This window comes from Piliocolobus tephrosceles, chromosome X (genome assembly GCF_002776525.5).
Source record: "Piliocolobus tephrosceles isolate RC106 chromosome X, ASM277652v3, whole genome shotgun sequence".
Lineage (NCBI taxonomy): Eukaryota > Metazoa > Chordata > Mammalia > Primates > Cercopithecidae > Piliocolobus > Piliocolobus tephrosceles.
Genome location: NC_045455.1, coordinates 5,092,604 through 5,111,189, shown reverse-complemented (window position 1 = coordinate 5,111,189; position 18,586 = coordinate 5,092,604). Strand labels below are relative to the sequence as shown.

Genomic DNA, 18,586 nt, shown 5'->3' with positions numbered 1-18,586 from the left:
TAGATAAAAGTTTTGCTGTCTGAAAAGTTTCCTTGAGATCTAATACATTTTTACATTAATTAAATGCAGATTAAGTGCCTGTGACCTCTAGATGGTCACATTCTAAAAATGTGTTGTTTTCTTATGACTTAGAGTTACATTGTTATAGTCTCCTAAAGTTTATAAATGTATAAGTATTGATTCTGGAAAATAAAATTTAGAAAACTCTAACTTTAAAATGTTATAATTATAAAAGCTTCTAAAATTTTTTCTTTCTTTCCTTCCTTCCTTCCTTCCTTCTTTCCTTCCTTCCTTCCTTCCTTTCTTCCTTCCTTCCTTCCTTTTTTTTTTTTTTTTTTTTTCTGGAGTCTTGTTCTGTCGCCCAGGTTGGAGTGCAGTGGCATGATCTTGGCTCACTGCAACCTCCACCTCCCAGATTCAAGTGATTCTCATGTCCAAGTGATTCTCCTGCCTCAGCCTCCTGAGTAGCTGAGACTACAGGCGTGTGCCACCATGCCCAGCTACATTTTTGTATTTTTGTTAGAGACGGGGTTTCACCGTGTTGGCCAGGATGGTCTCGATCTCCTGACCACGTGATCTGCCCCCTCAGCCTCCCAAAGTGCTGGGATTACAGGTGTGAGTCACCGCACCTGGCCAGCTTCTAAAAGTTTTAAATTATGCTTTCCTAAATTTTGTCTTCCAAAATCAATATTTACAAATTTGTAAACTTTAGAAGACTATAACAGTGTAACTCTGTCATAAGGAAAGAAAGCATAGCATATTTAGAGTGTTTCGAAAAATAACACGTTCAAACAGCAAAAGCATTCAGAATTAATGAAGAAATGTAACTGGCCACATGCTATGAACAAAACAATAGTGACCAAAATTCTTTTGTCATGGATCCACATTTCAGTTGGGAAAATGGGTACTAGACACTATAAATGAGCTAAATATATAGGATCCTAGCAATAAATGCAAGGGAAAAAACAACACAGGAACATGTTGGTCATATTGTTGCCATTTTGGATGGATAGATAGGAAAGATCTAACCAACAAGGGTGTTTTCAATAATGACTTCAAAGAAGAGAGAGCACAGTGGGGCTGTGAAGGGAGAGTGTTCCAGGCTGAGAGTGAGAAGGGCAAACCACAAACTCCTACAGTGTCAGGGGCGAGTGTGGGGTGCTTGAGAAACAGCCAGGAGCCCGTATGGCTGACGCAGTGTCAGCAAGGAGGGAGAGGTGCTGGGACCAGATCACACAAGCTTTTATGGGCCTATATGAGGACCACGGCTATGACTCTGCATGGGATGGGAAGATAGTGGGAAGTTCAGAAGAGAGGAGGGGCATGGGCCTGCTCCATTTTAAAAGGATCACCTACTCTGGCTGTTGTGTTAAGAACTGACTGAACATGCTGCTATAAAGACACATGCACGCGTATGTTTACTGCGGCACTATTCACAATAGCAAAGACTTGGAATCGACCCAGATGTCCATCAGTGACAGACTGGATTAAGAAAATGTGGCACATATACACCATGGAATACTATGCAGCCATAAAAAAGGATGAGTTCGTGTCCTTTCTAGGAACATGGCTGCAGTTGGAAACCATCATTCTCAGCAAACTATCACAAGAACAGAAAACCAAACACCACATGTTCTCACTCATAGTTGGGAATTGAACAGTGAGATCACTTGGACACAGGAAGGGGAACATCACACACCGGGTCCTATTATGGGGAGGGGTAGGGGGTAGGGATAGCATTAGGAGGTATACCTACTGTAAATGACGAGTTGATGGGTGCAGCACACCAACATGACACATGGATACATATGTAACAAACCTGCACGTTGTGCACATGTACCCTAGAACTTAAAAGAACTGACTGAAAAGGACAGGGGCGAATCCGAGAGTTTGTTTAGGAGGCTTTTCCAGTGATCTAGGCAATCAGTGATGTGGCTCAGATAACAGGGGTAGAATTGTAGTGCAATTAGACCTCCTAATAAATGTGTTGTGTGAGATAAAGTGAAGGCTTTAGAATGACTCTAAGCATTTTTAGCTTAAACTACCAGTGTGATGGAGATGGCATCAAATGAGATGAGGCTGAAGAAGACACAAACCTAAAGCAGGAGAGATCACATCAGTTCTGGAGATACTAAGTTTAAAGTGCCTCTTAGCCGTGTTAATGGAGCTGTTGGGTTTGTGGTTGGACGCTGGAGTCTGGAATTCAGATCTCTAGATGAAAGAAAGGATTTGGAGAACATTACCATATATGTGATATTGAACGCTTTGATACTGGATGAAGTCACTACTTATATGCAGAAGGAAAGAAATTTGGGACCAAGCCATGGAGATGAAGAAGAGGAGGCTCCAGAAAGGAGATGAGAAGGAGCAAGCAGTAAGGAAGGTGGAAAACCAAGAGGACAAAGTGTCCTCGGAGCCAAGTGAAAAGTTTGAGGAAGAGGAAAGAATGACAGACTAGCAAATACTGCTGAGTGGTCAGTTAAATGGGAACTGTGAATTGGGTATTGGATTAGTAACTTGGAGGTCATTGACTTTCTCTTGGAGGACAGTTTCAGTGGACTAGTAGGGTCAAAAGTCTGATTGGTGTGAGTTATTTAATTAATAATTCATTTATTACATGTAATGAATTAATGCCTAACACATAATAGAAACGCAATAGTGCCTTTGTTTCTTTGTATGGTAGAATATATTACAACTTCATATTTTTTAAAAAAAAAACACTGCTAAGTAGAAACAAAATGCATACTTCAACCACTGCTAAATAAAAGAGCATACACACTTCAGTAGAGAAGCTATTGAAACAGTCAATACAGAGCAATAAATTGCTATGATTTTCAAGCATTTTCAATTTTGACTTTCCTTGTGACCTTGTTTTTATTGAACAGAGAGCATAAATGTTACAAATAATTGTTCTAAAATAACCAAATCTTGTGGTCATCATTTTTGAGCTTTTAACAAGAAAGTAACAATGAACAAAAGACTAGGATGCTGTCCCTTGAAAATTACAGCATTTAACAGCCAGTGGTTTGGTTTGATTCACATGTCGGAATTGGTTAGTCTGTGTATGTTGATAACTGCCATTTCCTTGTGTTTTCTTTTCTGTAAGATATATAGTGTATTTATCTATTATGGTGATAAGGAGAAGAAGACACTTCTGTACACTGATTGATTTCCATACCTGAGCTGGAATGTCAGTTGTGGTTCAAAATTAAGCATAATTTTTCACACTGTTAAATTGTTATGTGCAAAAGGGAAGAAACTAACAACAAAAGGTTCAGTGGGAATAAACTTCTAATAGGACAGGTTTGGAGTTGACTTTATCTTCTTTATTAGAATTGCAGCAAAATAACCAAACATAACATATCTCTTTTTAAAAGGGATCTTTTAGTTTACATTATTTTCTTGTTAAAGTAAATAGGAGCCTCAGAAAAGATACAATTTTAATAAACACCATGTTACAGAGTATATGAAAATGAATTCATCAGTTTGAGAATATAGTCTTTGAAAATATTAATGTGATAACTAGCATATATATTATGAAGACATTGTTGTTTTATTATTTACTGTGTTAGCACATAATTTGAAGTATCACATCTGGCCTTGAGGCTTATTTATTTGCCTTGTTAGGAAAGAATTATTCAGGAGATGCAAGTATCAAGCAATTTTAGTTTTGTCACCTTTATTTCAGTGATGCTGGTTCATCCGTTACTTATAGCTGGAGATGGCCATTGATTTTATGGTCATTTTTAAAGAATACAACTTCTGTAGTCACTTTATGTCATAAACCAACCTCAAATTAAAGTGTCCAATCCCATATTACAATTAAAACTCTCAACTTAAGTCAGGAGTTGTCGAATTTTTGTGCCATACTTCCCAGTGACCCTTGGGTGTAGCCCATGGATCGCCTTTCAAAATAATTTTTAAAATGTAATAACAAATGGGGCATAGAAAACAAATTATGTTGAAATATAATCATCATAATATTAAACGTCAATATTGCACTCTTCCAAATGGTCCTTTATGCTCACTTGGCTTTCGGGAATTTGGGGACACTCCAGATTCCCTCAGCTAAGCTGTGCTTGCTCCATGAGGCACCTCCTAAAATAGAACCAGAAATGACCACAGCTTCATGGGTAAACCAGCCCATCTTTTGCCGTTTACTTTGTGCCTGCACGAATCAAAACCAGTTTATTATATGCACATCAGACTACTCAGGATATGCAGCTTCTCAGCGTGGTCTCTACAGCCTTTCTCTGCCATAAAATTGGGAGGTACTCACATCCACCCTGACACCACCACCTACACACAGTGGAAAGGGAAAGTGGACTACTAACACTAAGAGTGCTCTTTAATAATTGTTCAACACTTTGTCTCATTTTGTCTTTTATTTCTGACCTACTGAGACCTCAGTCTCGAGGTAGAGTTCAAAAGTCATCTGAGAAGTTTTAGGGCAACTATTTTCCAATCTACATATAGAGTCTCACTTTGGGAAATGATCTGTAGTATTTTCATACTTCTGTCAAAGCTGAAGTAGTAAAAATCCTGTGTTAGTGTTATGCTGCAATGGATGAACAAGACCTGAAATTATTGGCCAACAATCCTGACTGAACCTAGGAGGTATTTGCATGGTCCTCAAGATTAGTTTTCATTTCTTCCTAACATAGTTTTTATTAAAATATAGCATTAGTCTCAGCATGATCTTCTAGCTTCAGAGTGGCAGGAGTCATAGAGCTTCAATAAGACAGATTCTGTGGGAATATATAATAATATTTAACATTTTAAATACAGATTAGTAAAAAATCAGATGCACAAATACAAAGGTAAGATAATTAAAAACAACAGAGGAGATCAAGACCATCCTGGCTAACACGGTGAAACCCCGTCTCTACTAAAAAAATACAAAAAACTAGACGGGCGAGATGGCGGGCGCCTGTGGTCCCAGCTATTGGGGAGGCTGAGGCAGGAGAATGGCGGGAACCCGGGAGGCGGAGCTGGCAGTGAGCGGAGATGGCGCCACCGCACTCCAGCCTGGGCGACAGAGCGGGACTCCGTCTCAAAAAAAAAAAAAAAAAAAAAAAAAACAGATATTCTCCAAGTTATACATGTGGAAAACACTTAAGCCTCTGGCAAAGACCCTTACAATGTAAAAACATGATGAAAACACACAGAAATGTTATCTTTGATTATGCCAGAAATTATAATTGACATTTTGTATTAAAGAGTAAGCAAAAATAAGAGACAACAGGTAATTTGCTGAGAGTAATATTTGCAACAAATTTTCCAAAATTTTAATATCTTCAAAATATGCAGAGTTCATAGAAATTAATAAAAAAGATAACCACCTCTCACTAGAAAATAAGCAATAACAAGAGTCAATTCACAAAAGAAAAATATCCAACTGGCCTATGTATATGAAAAGAGGACCACTATTGGGAATTAACTAAATGCAAATTATTTGAAATCATTTTAGAAATAAACAATATTGAAGACCAGAAAAGCTAAGGATCTGTGCAAATGGATTCTTTCATACACTGCTGGACTGTGGGTAAATTGGTACATTCTAGAACTCTGCATGGCAACATGCCGCAGGAACTTGAAAAAATGCTCATTATTTTAGAATCAGGATGTATCAGAAGGAAATCACTATGGACATACATGATAATCACCAACAAAATCGTTTTTAAAAGCAATATAAAAATGGTAATTACATAAATATCCAACAATTAGGAATTAGCCCAGTCAATGAAAATGTGTCTGTATAATTGTATACTATGCTTTCCTAAAAATCTAGGGTTTAGAAGCCCACCAGCACCATGATAGAAAGGCCAGATAGACCCAACTCAGTGCTCATCCTGGAAGTCTCCGTCACTTCCAAGGTGTGACTTGTGCTGGCTTCTTAAACTCTGAGTTATCGTCTTCTCATCTTTGAAACCGGAATAATAAGAGTGCCACATTATATAAGATAACCAGGCCCAAGGAGACCGTGCATGTAAATCACTCAGCTTGTTGTCTAGTTCGTACACAGTGAGCTCTCGATCAAAGTTAGCCTTTAAGGGATCCAAACATTCAACAGCATGGAAAATATTAACTATATTTGAATAAAATAAATTGCTAGGTACACAGTGATTCTAATTTTATTTAATATTATTTTAAATTGGCAAATAATACTTATATGCATTTATGGGGTACAATGGGGTGTTCTGATATATGTATACAGTGTGAAATGGTTAAATCACACTAAGTTAACCTATTCACCACTTTTCTTATCATTTTTTGTTGAGACATTTGAAATGTATTCTTAGTTATTTTAAAATGTGTAATACATTTTTTATTGACAATAGTCATCCTGCTTTGCAATGGATCTCAAAACATATTTCTCCTGTCTAGTTGAAACTTTGCACCCTTTGACCAACAACTCTTCATTTTCTCTCTTTCCCTCCCCCAGTCCCTGGCAACCATCATTCTTCTCTCTACTTTTATGAGTTTTACTGATTTAGATTTCATGTAGAAGCGAGATCACGCAGTATTTGTCTTTCTGTGCCTGACTTATTTCACTTAACATAATGGCCTTCAGTTTCATCCACATTGCTTCAGATGACAGGGTTTCTTTCTTTTTGAAGGGTGAATAGTATTCCATTATGTATATATATACTACATTTTTATGTATTTACCTCTTGATGAACACTGAATTTGGCTGTTACGAATAGTGCTGCAGTGAGCATGGGAGTATGAATATCCCTATGACATAGTGACTTCCATTCGTTAGGATAGATCCCAGAGTAGGGTTTCTGGATCATAAGGTAGCTGTATTTTTAGTTTTTTGAGGAACATCTATACCATTTTCCATAATGGCTGTACTAACTTACATTTCTACCAGTAACATATAGATATTCCCCTTTCTCTGCGTCCTTGCCAATACTTACTTGTCATCTTTTAAGACAGCCATCCTAACAGGTATGTGGTGATATTTCATTGTGGTTTTAATTTGCAACTCCCTAATGTTTAGTAATGCTGAGCATTTTTGCGTCAGCCCATTAGCCAATTATATATCTTCTTTCGACAAGTGTCTGTTCAAGTTCTTGGGCCATTTTTAAATTGGGTTATTTGTTTTCTTGTTATTCAGTTGTTTGAGGGTCCTGCTTTTATAAAGGGAGTTGCATCGATAAATAGAAAGAAATCACCAGAATCTGAAAAGTGAAGCATTTATCCAGAAAGTCCAATTGTCAGTATCTTTAATGTCTTTTTGTATTTTACATATTTTAAACTCTGAAAAATAAATACAAAGTAATTTAAAGTTAGAAAAACCTTTCTGGATTTCACTTGAATACATGCTTGAAAGGGCCCAAGAGTGTGTTGCTCTTAAAACCCAGGCAGGGCCCTCTTGGTATTTAATCTGTGGACATTGGCTCTGTGCTGCCTTAAACCCTGTCCAGAGCGATTGATTCAGCTGAGAACCAGCACTGAAAACAATGATGATGCTACTTATTTTAATTTCTATAAATATTGGGTTGAGGTACTATTTTTCAAATATCAGAACTTTTATTTGGGAAAATAAATGGAAAATCTCAAACTTCAAAAATCATTGGTATAGCATGTTCTCTAGCAATTAGCACTATCAGTAAATGAACAGACTGTCAAAGGCTGAGATGCTGTAATATGAAATGGGCACAGTGCTGGGGGCTTTGACCTGATGCAGTGAAAACTTATCCTTATATGGGATCATAAAAAGAGAAGATGTTCTAATGACAGAATGACCCTGTTGTCTGTCTTTCCCAGGCCTACGTCACACTGGATATGTGTGTGTTGGGGGGCAGTTTTAGAGGAGAGCCCTTCTAGAGTAGACTCAGTCTCCCAAATGTGGAGCCTGGGATTCTCCCGTGCTTTCATAGCTGAAAAACACTAGGACTTGGTGATGGTTTTGCAAGGCACACCAGGAGGCAATATGCCACATTTACCAAACAAGACTGTGCCTGCACTGATGGAGAGCCATGGGAAAGCTGAAGAAAGCATATAGATATTGTGTATCATCCAGAGACTAAATGTTAATATAAAATTAGTATGTGGAAGGGTGAGGGACATAGAAGTGGTTTACAGAAAGAAGAAAAAAATTATATTAACATACAAAAATGAATGATGGTATGAATGCAAGATGTATTAGGAGCCTCGCAGGGTAGTGTTATCCTTGTGGCTTGACTTCACCATGTGACTGTGTGTCCACTCTTCTGTGCTATTTCAAGTCTGAGCGCTGCAGGCTGCAGAGCATGGCCTCAGATCTCAGTGACCATGCTTCTTCCTTGGGTCAGTTACCTAAACGCTAAACCACTGCTTCTCCATCTGCAAAATAAGGGCAACAATCATATCACAGATGGTAAAGATTAGAAGAAATAACTCCCAGCTTTTATACCTAAAGTTTTAGAAGCCACTCCAACCACGTGTCTTGCTTTGTAGCTACGTAGGTGATTTCCAAATTGTAATTTTTGTGGGAACTGTGTTTGCAAATATGCTGCTGCTGGTTCACGACAGAAATGATCACCATCTCCTTGTTTCTCACAAGACCCTTAAAGTAGCAAGAGAGGACTGTTCTGAGACACAGAAGTGGTCAACACTGTTACATTTGGGCACCTGATATCCTCCAGTCATAGTCAGGACAAGTAGTAGGAGCATCAATTCCATTTCATAAATAAGTATTTTTGGTGTTTTTTTTTGTTTGTTTGTTTTTCAAATCTTTTAACTCTAAGTCTAATATGTTCTTAGTGATGAGAAACTATATCCCATGGGGGCTAGCTGTTTGCTTATGGATTCAGAAGTTGATTGCCAGTAGACTGAAGATAATGCTCTTAAGTCCTGCTATTGTATTATGATAATAGAAAAGTTGGTTAAGTAGAGGTATTCAATTAGGGTTTTCGTTTGTTTGTTTATTTTGTTTTTGGGATTACCTAGAAGTAAACTTGCCAGCCTCCACGAAGGTTACTGGTAGTAAAACTTTGGATGGAGTCTCTAGTGAGTTAGCTAGGACTTCTAGTCTTCCTTCCCAGCTGTGCTTGTGATGACTGGCCCAGGGTTGGACTAAGTTCTAAATGATGAGAGCCAATTTTTGCTTTATGGAAAGCAAATCTAATCTTGCAGGGATTGGCCCTGCGAACTTGGCATCATTAGTATCAATTGCTAACTAGAAAATGGATTCATTCTTGATTCCATTTGTAGACTCCGCTTTATGCTAAAAATTAGTTTCTTCTGAGATTCAGATTATTGCATATAGCACAGAGTAACTGCCAATCATTAATTGATTATTCAAATAATGTAGAATCAGTTTAGAAGCACATGAATAGATTAATTCTCCAGGATAGCAAGTATATAAAATTATATTTTCTAAAATACTTGTGGATATATCATTTTTGGGACTGTTTCCTAGAATATTAATAGGATTAATTCTGTATGTAGCAAGCCTGGGAAAATCTATGTGAAACAGTGTCTTAATTTAGATGAATATATTTATTCTAATATAGTTGAGTTACAAGAAATAAACATATATTTACACTCTGTAGATTGAAGAGCCTGATTAGGTCCAAAGGTATAAAAATAAATGTTTTTGTTAAATTTTATCAAAATGTACACATTTAATAAGCCTTTGTGACTTTAATTTTGTCTTTGAAATAAAAACACAATGGAACAGAGCTACAAAATTACATACTATCAAACCTAGAAGATGGCATTGATTTTACTACTTTTAAGGTTTTTTTCTTTCTTTTCTGATAGTTTCTTCTTCCTCATTCTTGTGTTTATAAAATAAATCATGTAGTTGCTTAGTAACCTCATTAGAGGGTGATGAGAGTTTATATAGAAATAAAGGCTGCTACCTTAGAAACAGGAATTCCCTCACCTGAAAAATGTAAAAAATTCTCTGAACTATTGTTCCACAGGCCTTATTTCTAAACTTAAGAGTCCATTAAAAAACTAATCTGGGGCCAGACGTGGTGGCTCATGCCTGTAACCCCAGCACTTTGGGAGGCCAAGCCAGATGGATTGCTTGACCCCAGGAGTTCAAGACTAGTCTGGGTAACACACAACATGGTTAAAACTAGTCTCTACCAAACAAACAAACAAAAAAAATTAGCTGGGTTTAGTGGCATGCATCTGTATTCCCAGCTACTTAGTAGGGTGAGGTGGAAGGATCACTTGAGCCCTGGAGATTAAGCCTGCAGTAAGACATGATTCCACCACTGCACTCCAGCCCAGGTGACAGAGAGAGACCCTGTCTCAAAAATATAATTAAAAAAGAAACTAAAACTGGGAGAATGTTACAATGGTAGCTACGCAATCATTTTTAAGCCACCACCAGGATTAGTTAATCCTTTTTAGTGTTCCTGTGCCTTTTACACATACAGAAGCATCACAATGATCACATTTCCTGTTTTTAGTTATTCTTTGAATGACTTTGTATGGCACCAAGTTCAATGCCTGGAATATAGAGCTAATCAGCAAATATTTTACCTTTGGGCAAGAAATGGTAAGCTTTTCAATGATTATATTCTATATTTTAAAATATTCAGATTGCATTGAAATGGAACTCTCGGAGGGATGGGAATTACATGAAAAAGTGCATACTATCAGAGTCAGAAGGATAAATGAATAACCATAAGCATCCTTTCAAAGACGGATAATTACACCCACTTATTCCAAATAAATAAAATTACGTGTATGTTCTTTTGTTTTTATGGTCTCTGTATTTTAGATCCAACAGTTCATTAAGTAGCTCTCTTTAAACCACTGAGTGAACTGCATGAATACCACTACTTTTAAAAAAATGGATAATAAGATGTCTCTTCACTGCAGTTACACATGGCGTGTGCGAGTGGCTACAAGGAGGTGGTGTCTCTTATACTGGAACATGGTGGAGACCTCAACATAGTAGATGATCAGTACTGGACTCCCCTCCATTTGGCAGCCAAATATGGCCAGGTAGAGTGATTTTCTGAATTCTTTTAAAAATAATTTTATATAATTAATGAATAATTTCATATTCAATTTTGACTTGATTTTAAATTATGTAGTAATCATTATTGTAATTTGACTTTTAATAGTATCTTCCTACTGAACAAATAATTTTATGGTTAAAGGAAAATGCTTATACAAGAGCCCACAAAAACATGTTCCTTGTGTATCTGAATATTGTAGTCAAATCATTGAAGAAATAAAATCTATAAACATTTGTCATAATATGGAGTTAAAATGTTTTTCATATAATATAGACTTCATAAGCTTACAGTTTCATGAATCTATAATTATTATGTGTTTTCTGCAGCTAATATTTTATTCATGACAATAGTAGGAAAAGTAACTTAGTTTTACACATATATGGAGATTTAAGTTAATGTGTTCATTTCAGAACATTACTTTGGGGTAACAATCACATCTAGTAAATTTGCAGTAAGTTAGATCTCTAAGAGACTAATCATTATGTAAAATAATCTATCATAAATTTCAGCAGTGTAACTGTCAAAAGAATTGAAAGTGTTTGCATTTCATGTATTTTAGAAAAAAAACATATTGCATGGGGAAGTTCTTTCAAACTGAAAAGAACATTGTTTTGACAGCACCTCCTGTAAAAAAAAGATCCATTTATTCAATACATATATTAAAGGGTCTACTAAATATCCCTGAATTGTGCTTCTACGGTGATTCAGTCTCTTTATTTGTTGCTGGTCTGTTCCAGCTTTTTATTTCTCCTTGACTGAGTCTTGATGGGTTGTATGTTTTCAGGAATGTATCAGTTTCCTCAAGGCTCTCCCATTGGTTCAATATAGTTGCTCGTAATATTCCATCATGATGCTTTTAAATTTCTGAGCCGTCCGTGGCACCGTCTCCTCTACCAGTTATTTTTGAGTTGCTCACTGTTCCCGGGTTATTTTCATAATAAACGTGGAGGAGCAGGAAGAAAAGTCTAAGTTGGTGAATTTTAAAACAGCTGTTTCTTCTTCTAAAAATACTAACTTCTGGCCAGGTGCGGTTTCTCACGCCTGTAATCCCGGCACTTTGGGAGGCCGAGGCGGGCGGATCACAAGGTCAGGAGATGGAGACCACGGTGAAATCCCGTCTCTACTAAAAATACAAAAAATTAGCCGGACTTGGTGGCGGGCGCCTGTCGTCCCAGCTACTCGGGAGGCTGAGGCAGGAGAATGGGGTGAACCCAGGAGGCGGAGCTTGCAGTGAGCCGAGATCGTGCCACTGCACTCCAGCCTGGGCGACAGAGCGAGACTCCATCTCAAAAAATAAATAAATAAATAAAAATAAAAATAAAAATACTAATTTCTTAAAGTCTTGTAAAGCTTGGTAAAGAATGATACAAGAACATTAATGTGTCATTATTTTCACATGAAACCAGCCTGAAAAGCAGGGAAATGAGTATACGTTTCTGCAGCTGTTGCATTATAAAGTAGCTATTGCAGTCTTTGGCTCTCCATGTTGAGCGTGTCTAAAGGTAATCAATGTTTCCTGATTCATAAGGAGAATCTAGATATTTATTTTCTACTTCCTGGAAGCTGTAATGACCAAGGCATAAAGAATTAGATTCTGATTAGAATCCGAAATTCTGATTAGAATCAGAAATTTTATCCCTCAAGCAATCAGATGAAGCTACTGACCTTTTTCTCAGAAATGCATAGACACAAAAAGTATCCCTACCATTTCAGAGGTTGAGTCCTCTATGAAAACTAGGCATAGACCGTCCAGAAGCCCCTAAGAAATCCTGCTCTGCAGAAATAGAACCTTCTTTTATTTATTTATTTTTTTAAATGAAGGAGTCTTACTCTTTCACCCAGGCTGTAGTGCAGTGGTGCAATCTCAGCTCACTGCAACCTCCACCTGCTGAATTCAAGCAGTTCTTGTGCCTCAGCGTCCCAAGTAGCTGGGACTATAAGCACTCACCACCACACCCGGCTAATTTTTTCTATTTTTAGTGGAGACAGCGGTTTGGCCTGTTGGCCAGGCTGGTCTCGAACTCCTGACCTCAGGTGATCCACCTGCCTCGGCCTCCCAAAGTGTTGCATTCACAGGTGTGAGCCACCGTGCCCTGCCAGCAATGGAAGCTTCTATCCAGGAAATTATGCTTCTAATAAATCTATACTATATAGTAAGAATTGAGAGACAAGATCAGCCAGATAAAATTTGTATTATGTGGTAAAAAATTCTGTAATTAGTTTGAGTGATGAAAATGGATTTTTAAATGTTAATTTATATAGTTAGATTTAACAGTAAAAAACCCTTTAATGATTAACATATATGCCACACATGATACAGGCCGTGCATCAGTGGTAGAGGGACCATGAGCCCAATCTAATTGCCACTTCTTTCAGAAAGCTTCCTAGAGATTGCTGTCCCTCAAAAGTCATAAGACACAGGAATCGCCGAATGATAAGGCAGAGAGAATTAGTGGTTATCACTGTTACTACCTGCCTTTACCTGTCACATTCCAAAAGCTTTCCAACCTTTTGTTAATCTGTTCTTTCAAATTAGAGAAACACAGTCATGAACTTACATGAGAAATATGATTCAGAAGCCATGTTTACTTTGTCAGATGCAAAGGAATTAAGATTGTTTTTATTACTCCCTCTCCAGTGTGCCAGCTAGGTTTCCAACATTCATCATTTATTCATGATAAGTCAGTTAAGAAACACTTCCCAACTGCTTCATTTTTTCAAAACCAGCTACAAAATACTTGACCGGAAAGTGTAAACACACCCTAGCTTTCATTTTTTAAAGATTTCCTATTTTCTATTTTCTCATGCATTTGATTCTGCTTATTTAAGGGATTACATTCGGCAGCTTTTGCATTGTTATAAATTCCTGAGACTGGGTAATTTATAAAGAAAGGAGGTTTCATTGGCTCACAGTCTGCAGGCTGTACAAGCATGGCACTGGTATCTGCTGGGCTTCTGGGCAGGCCTCAGGGAGCTTTGACTCGTGGCAGAAGGTGAAGCAGGAACAGGCACGTCACACGGTGGAAGCAGGAGCAGAAAGAGAGTTGGGGGATGTATGCATCTGGTGGGGGGCAGATGCCACACACTTAAACAACGAGATCTTATGAGAACTCACTCAGCACTGAGCCATGAGACATCTGCCCCATGACCCAATCACCCCCACCAGGCCACACTTCCAACACTGGGGGTTGCAATTCAACTTGAGATTTGGTGCAAACAAACATCCAAACTATAGCAAGCATTATGCCAGCTTTGCTTTGAGGCCTCCATGGCCTTCTCACTGGAATAGAAAGGGCCAGCGCTGGGTACCAGCCCCACCACTCACTGACTGTGAACTCAACAAGCCTTGACTGTTCTTTTTCCACAGAGCCCAACCTCGGGGCCACCAATTATTGAGAATGATAAGCATCTATAGAAAGGGGAGACTTTTACTTAGGTCAGCAGATTTTTGCGAATCATGAAGGTGAATGCCTCGTGTGTGTATGGATCATCAGTCAACATGTGTCCTGATCCACTGATGGTGGCTAGACTGGTATAGACAGGTATCTTACTCAAAGGGTTTCCAGAAATGGCCATTTACAATGTGCAGATGAGGCAGGTTTTTAAAACACATTGTCTTAATCCTCTGCTTTGCTAGGCTTGCCTTTAATTTTCTTACTTCTGATACATTTTAGTACTAAGGAAAGTGTCTGAAGATCATGTGTCTTTACTACTTTGTTCCATTAAGCCTAGTCAAGTAGTATCTCCACTCAAATGCGTGCTCTGGAAAAACAGACTTTGAGTTGTCCACTGTGATGGCCCATTGTCCAGCAGAGTGACCAAAAGACAAAGGCAACCAACCCAGAATTAGATGCAAAATTGGAAATACTGAGTGTAGATGAGGCTTTTGTTTTAGAATATAAGACATGAAAACCAAGATACTCTTCTTTTACTCAGACTGATAAAACTGCCGAGAGACTTATGATAATAGAAGATTTTGAGTAAATTGCATCTCAATTAATTCACCAAGAAAGATAGTATATGACATCTAGAATTATTCTAAAAAATTGTTCTCCTACAAAGATATCATTTAGTATGCACTTTGGAAATTATATTTTAGAAACAGGTTTATGTGAGTATCAATTTATATGCATGGAAGATTTATAACTCTCTCTGAAGAAATTGGCTGTAAATATATTGTATCTGTGTTCAGGGCAAAGAAGCTTTAGAAATGAGAACATTTTAGAGAGACTAATGGCATTTTTAGAGACATTCACAGTAATTTCACTCTTATAAAGACCTTATAAATGTAAATAACTTTATGGAGAAGAAGGTAGCTCACAATCTATAACTGTACTTATTATTTACATTTATAGTGGGATGATATACATATTTTAAAACTGCCTTTTATAAATATATTAACTTTTGCAGTGGAAAACAAAAGAAATGCTTGTTCTTGTCAAAAACTAGGAACTGAATAAATTATGTGAGCAATAAGTCTTTTGGTTTTACAACTCTTTCATGAGTTGCACGTGATTAAAATTTCACTCTAGTCTTGTATATATTTACTGTACTTAGTATTTACAACAGAATTGGCAACACTACACCCAAAGATAAGAAAATATTTGTACAAATCCTGGAATCTAAATATTTTTGTTTCCCAGAGTATTTTGTATGGCATAACTCACACATCTTAATGTTTAAAAAGCCATTTTTATTCTCAAATACAATTTTTACCCAGGTATAGAAAAATTAAGATATATTCAGAGCTTGAATTATTTTGTATATTTATTTCTTCTTTGCTTTGGAGAAAACAGTCTGATTATGCGCCTACCCCTCTGGCCATGCAGTATTGACACGCTTCATGTACCATCCTAGGCTCTAGCTGATGTTTGCCATGTTTTTGAGAAATATTCTCATGCCCTCAGCTTCAAGTGCTCTCTACATGCTCATGGCTGCCCAAGCTTCTCTCTGTTCCTCTCCCAAATTCTGCATCCGCGTGTACCCAATGGCTGTCTCTTTCTTTCTGTCCTCTTAACTCCACTTGTTTAAAAAAAAAAAAGCCATCATCTTCTCTTTCCCATCCCTGTCTGTGGCTCTTCTGTTTCGTCATTTATTCATCACAAAACTAGTCGTTTGCCATTTTCTTACCTCTCCCTCCTCTCTCGTGCCTAACAGAACACTGAGCTACAAACTCTCTACCCAGCGGATTGTGTTGAGATATTTAAGCTACAATCATCACCGGTCAATCTGTGCCTGCTCACTGCCTCTCTTCTCGCCCAGGACACTAGCCTCTGTATATCTGGGTTAACCCATCAGCCTCTGGCAGGTTTTTATCCCCCTCCCCCACTCTTCTCTCAATGACGAGGCTACAGTAATCATTCCACAGGCAGACGTAATCACACCCTGTCAACACAGTATCCTTTCCATTGCGGTTGGAATAAAATACTTATTCCTTAGCACCATTTATAAGTCCCCATGTGTCAGAGGCCCTGCTTCAGTCTCGCATTTTATTTCTTCTGCCTCACCCCATCATATCTGAGGGTAAAACTATACTGAATGTATCTCCATTTCTAGAATGCACCACCACATATAGCCTATTTTTGCTCTTCCTGAAATGGTTAAATTTTACCTTGCACAGCTACATTGAGATGTCACTTCACTGGCCATCTTTCCTAATGCTAGGAATTTGCATATGACGGTTCCTCTCCTGTCCCTGTACAAGCACCCTGCATGTCCCATATCACAAACACAGCCTTACCACAACTTGCTCTAGTTGTCAGTTCATTCGTATCACCTTTTAGTCTGTCAGAACTGAGTGCAGGAACATTTGTTTGGCTTATCAAAATATCATAGTATCTCAGACAGGAGCCAACACAGAATACTGGCTAAGTTACTATTTATTTAATGAGAGAATCAATAAATGCCTTAATGTAATACATACTTGCCTTTATCAGTGGATCACTGAATAAATGTGTGAACCGTAGATGAGTGGTCACACCCCTTGAGACTGCTTCTTGCAGGAAATCATCCTGGAGATTTCCAAGAGAAACCTGGGCACATGCAAGGACTTTGTTAGCACTGGAAATAATTTGCATTTGGGATGTATTACTAAAATAAATCATGCACAAATGAAAGGGATTTCAATCAAAGGCAATATATTGTGAGCAACACCGTATTTGGTGGTTGCTATGTGTCCCCCCAAAATGTGTGTGTTGCAGAGTTAATCCCCAGTGCAGCAAAATTGGGATGTGAGGCCTAACGAGGGATGTTTAGGCCATGAGGGTTTCACCTTCATGAAGGGATTAATACGACTATAAAAAGACATTGCAGGAGCGTTTTTCTCTCTCCTGCTTTTCCGCCATGTGAGGATATAATGATCTTTCTCTCTGGAGGGGTGCAACGTTTAATGGGGCATCTTGAAAGAAGAGAGACTAAGGCCTGCTGGCGCTTTGATCTTAGACTTCCCAACCTCCAGAACTGTGAGCAATAAATTTCTCTTCATTATAAATTACCCAGTCTCAGATACTCTGTTACAGCCGCACAAATACAACTATGACAACTGTGTAAAAGGAAAGTTCCATAAAAGGAGACTGAGGAGGGGTGGACACAGGCAGAGGAGGATTATGAGGTTTGCTGAATGGAAATGAAAGAGGAGTGTTTCAGAAAAGAAATACAAGGAAAATGATATAGAAAACTGCAGTGATGACATATGATTTATTTTGTGGCATGAGGGCAGAACCATTTGGTTAATGAGAAATCATAGTTGAAGGCCGGGCGCGGTGGCTCAAGCCTGTAATCCCAGCACTTTGGGAGGCCGAGACGGGCGGATCACGAGGTCAGGAAATCGAGACCATCCTGGCTAACACGGTGAAACCCCATCTCTACTAAAAAAATACAAAAAACTAGCCAGGCGAGGTGGCGGGCACCTGTAGTCCCAGCTACTCAGGAGGCTGAGGCAGGAGAATGGCGTAAACCCGGGAGGTGGAGCTTGCAGTGAGCTGAGATCCGGCCACTGCACTCCAGCCTGGGTGACAGAGCGAGACTCCATCTCAAAAAAAAAAAAAGAAAAAGAGAGAAATCATAGTTGAATCACTAAAAGTAGTGATGTATTAGACTTTTAAAATATTATATCTGAAATAGTTCACATGGTTCTCAGAGTTAGAGACATTTACTCATTGCAATGTAGAGTATGCACCATTGGACTTAGGTATATGTAATTCAGGTGGGGTATGCAAGTGCTGACTTTCTGAGAGACTTTAACATTATAATTTCCTCTTTATTAAATTAAATCAATCATTTTTAGCTTCTGAACTAGGAAGGAATGAGTGCTGGCTCCACTCATTGCTATATTTTAACTTTTTAAAGAGATACTTTGACTCTCAAGAAATTAATCTTGATAAATTTAGCCACACTGAAATACAACTATTTGAAGATTAAGTAAAGTCTATATTCAATAACTAATATTAATTCAAATTTCAGCTTAAATACATTTTCTTTGTTAGCCACTTGGTGTTTCCTTTTATACAGACACACCTACTCTCTCTCTGTCTCTCTTTCTGAATAGTAGTCACCTTAACCTCTGATAACTTTGCTGATGATGAAATTCTTTTAATAGTGGAGATGAGTTG

The 18,586-nt window shown here is 38.0% G+C and overlaps 1 protein-coding gene across 2 annotated transcripts in view; it reads left to right on the top strand.

Moving 5' to 3' along the window:
• MYO16 (myosin XVI) overlaps positions 1–18,586 on the top strand; it is a 626,143-nt gene that overhangs the window by 199,340 nt on the left and 408,217 nt on the right. For both annotated transcript variants that reach the window (XM_023217640.2, XM_023217641.2), the window contains exon 7: positions 10,834–10,959. In XM_023217640.2, the coding sequence (XP_023073408.1) occupies positions 10,834–10,959 (126 nt within the window). The remainder of the gene's footprint in view (positions 1–10,833; positions 10,960–18,586) is intronic.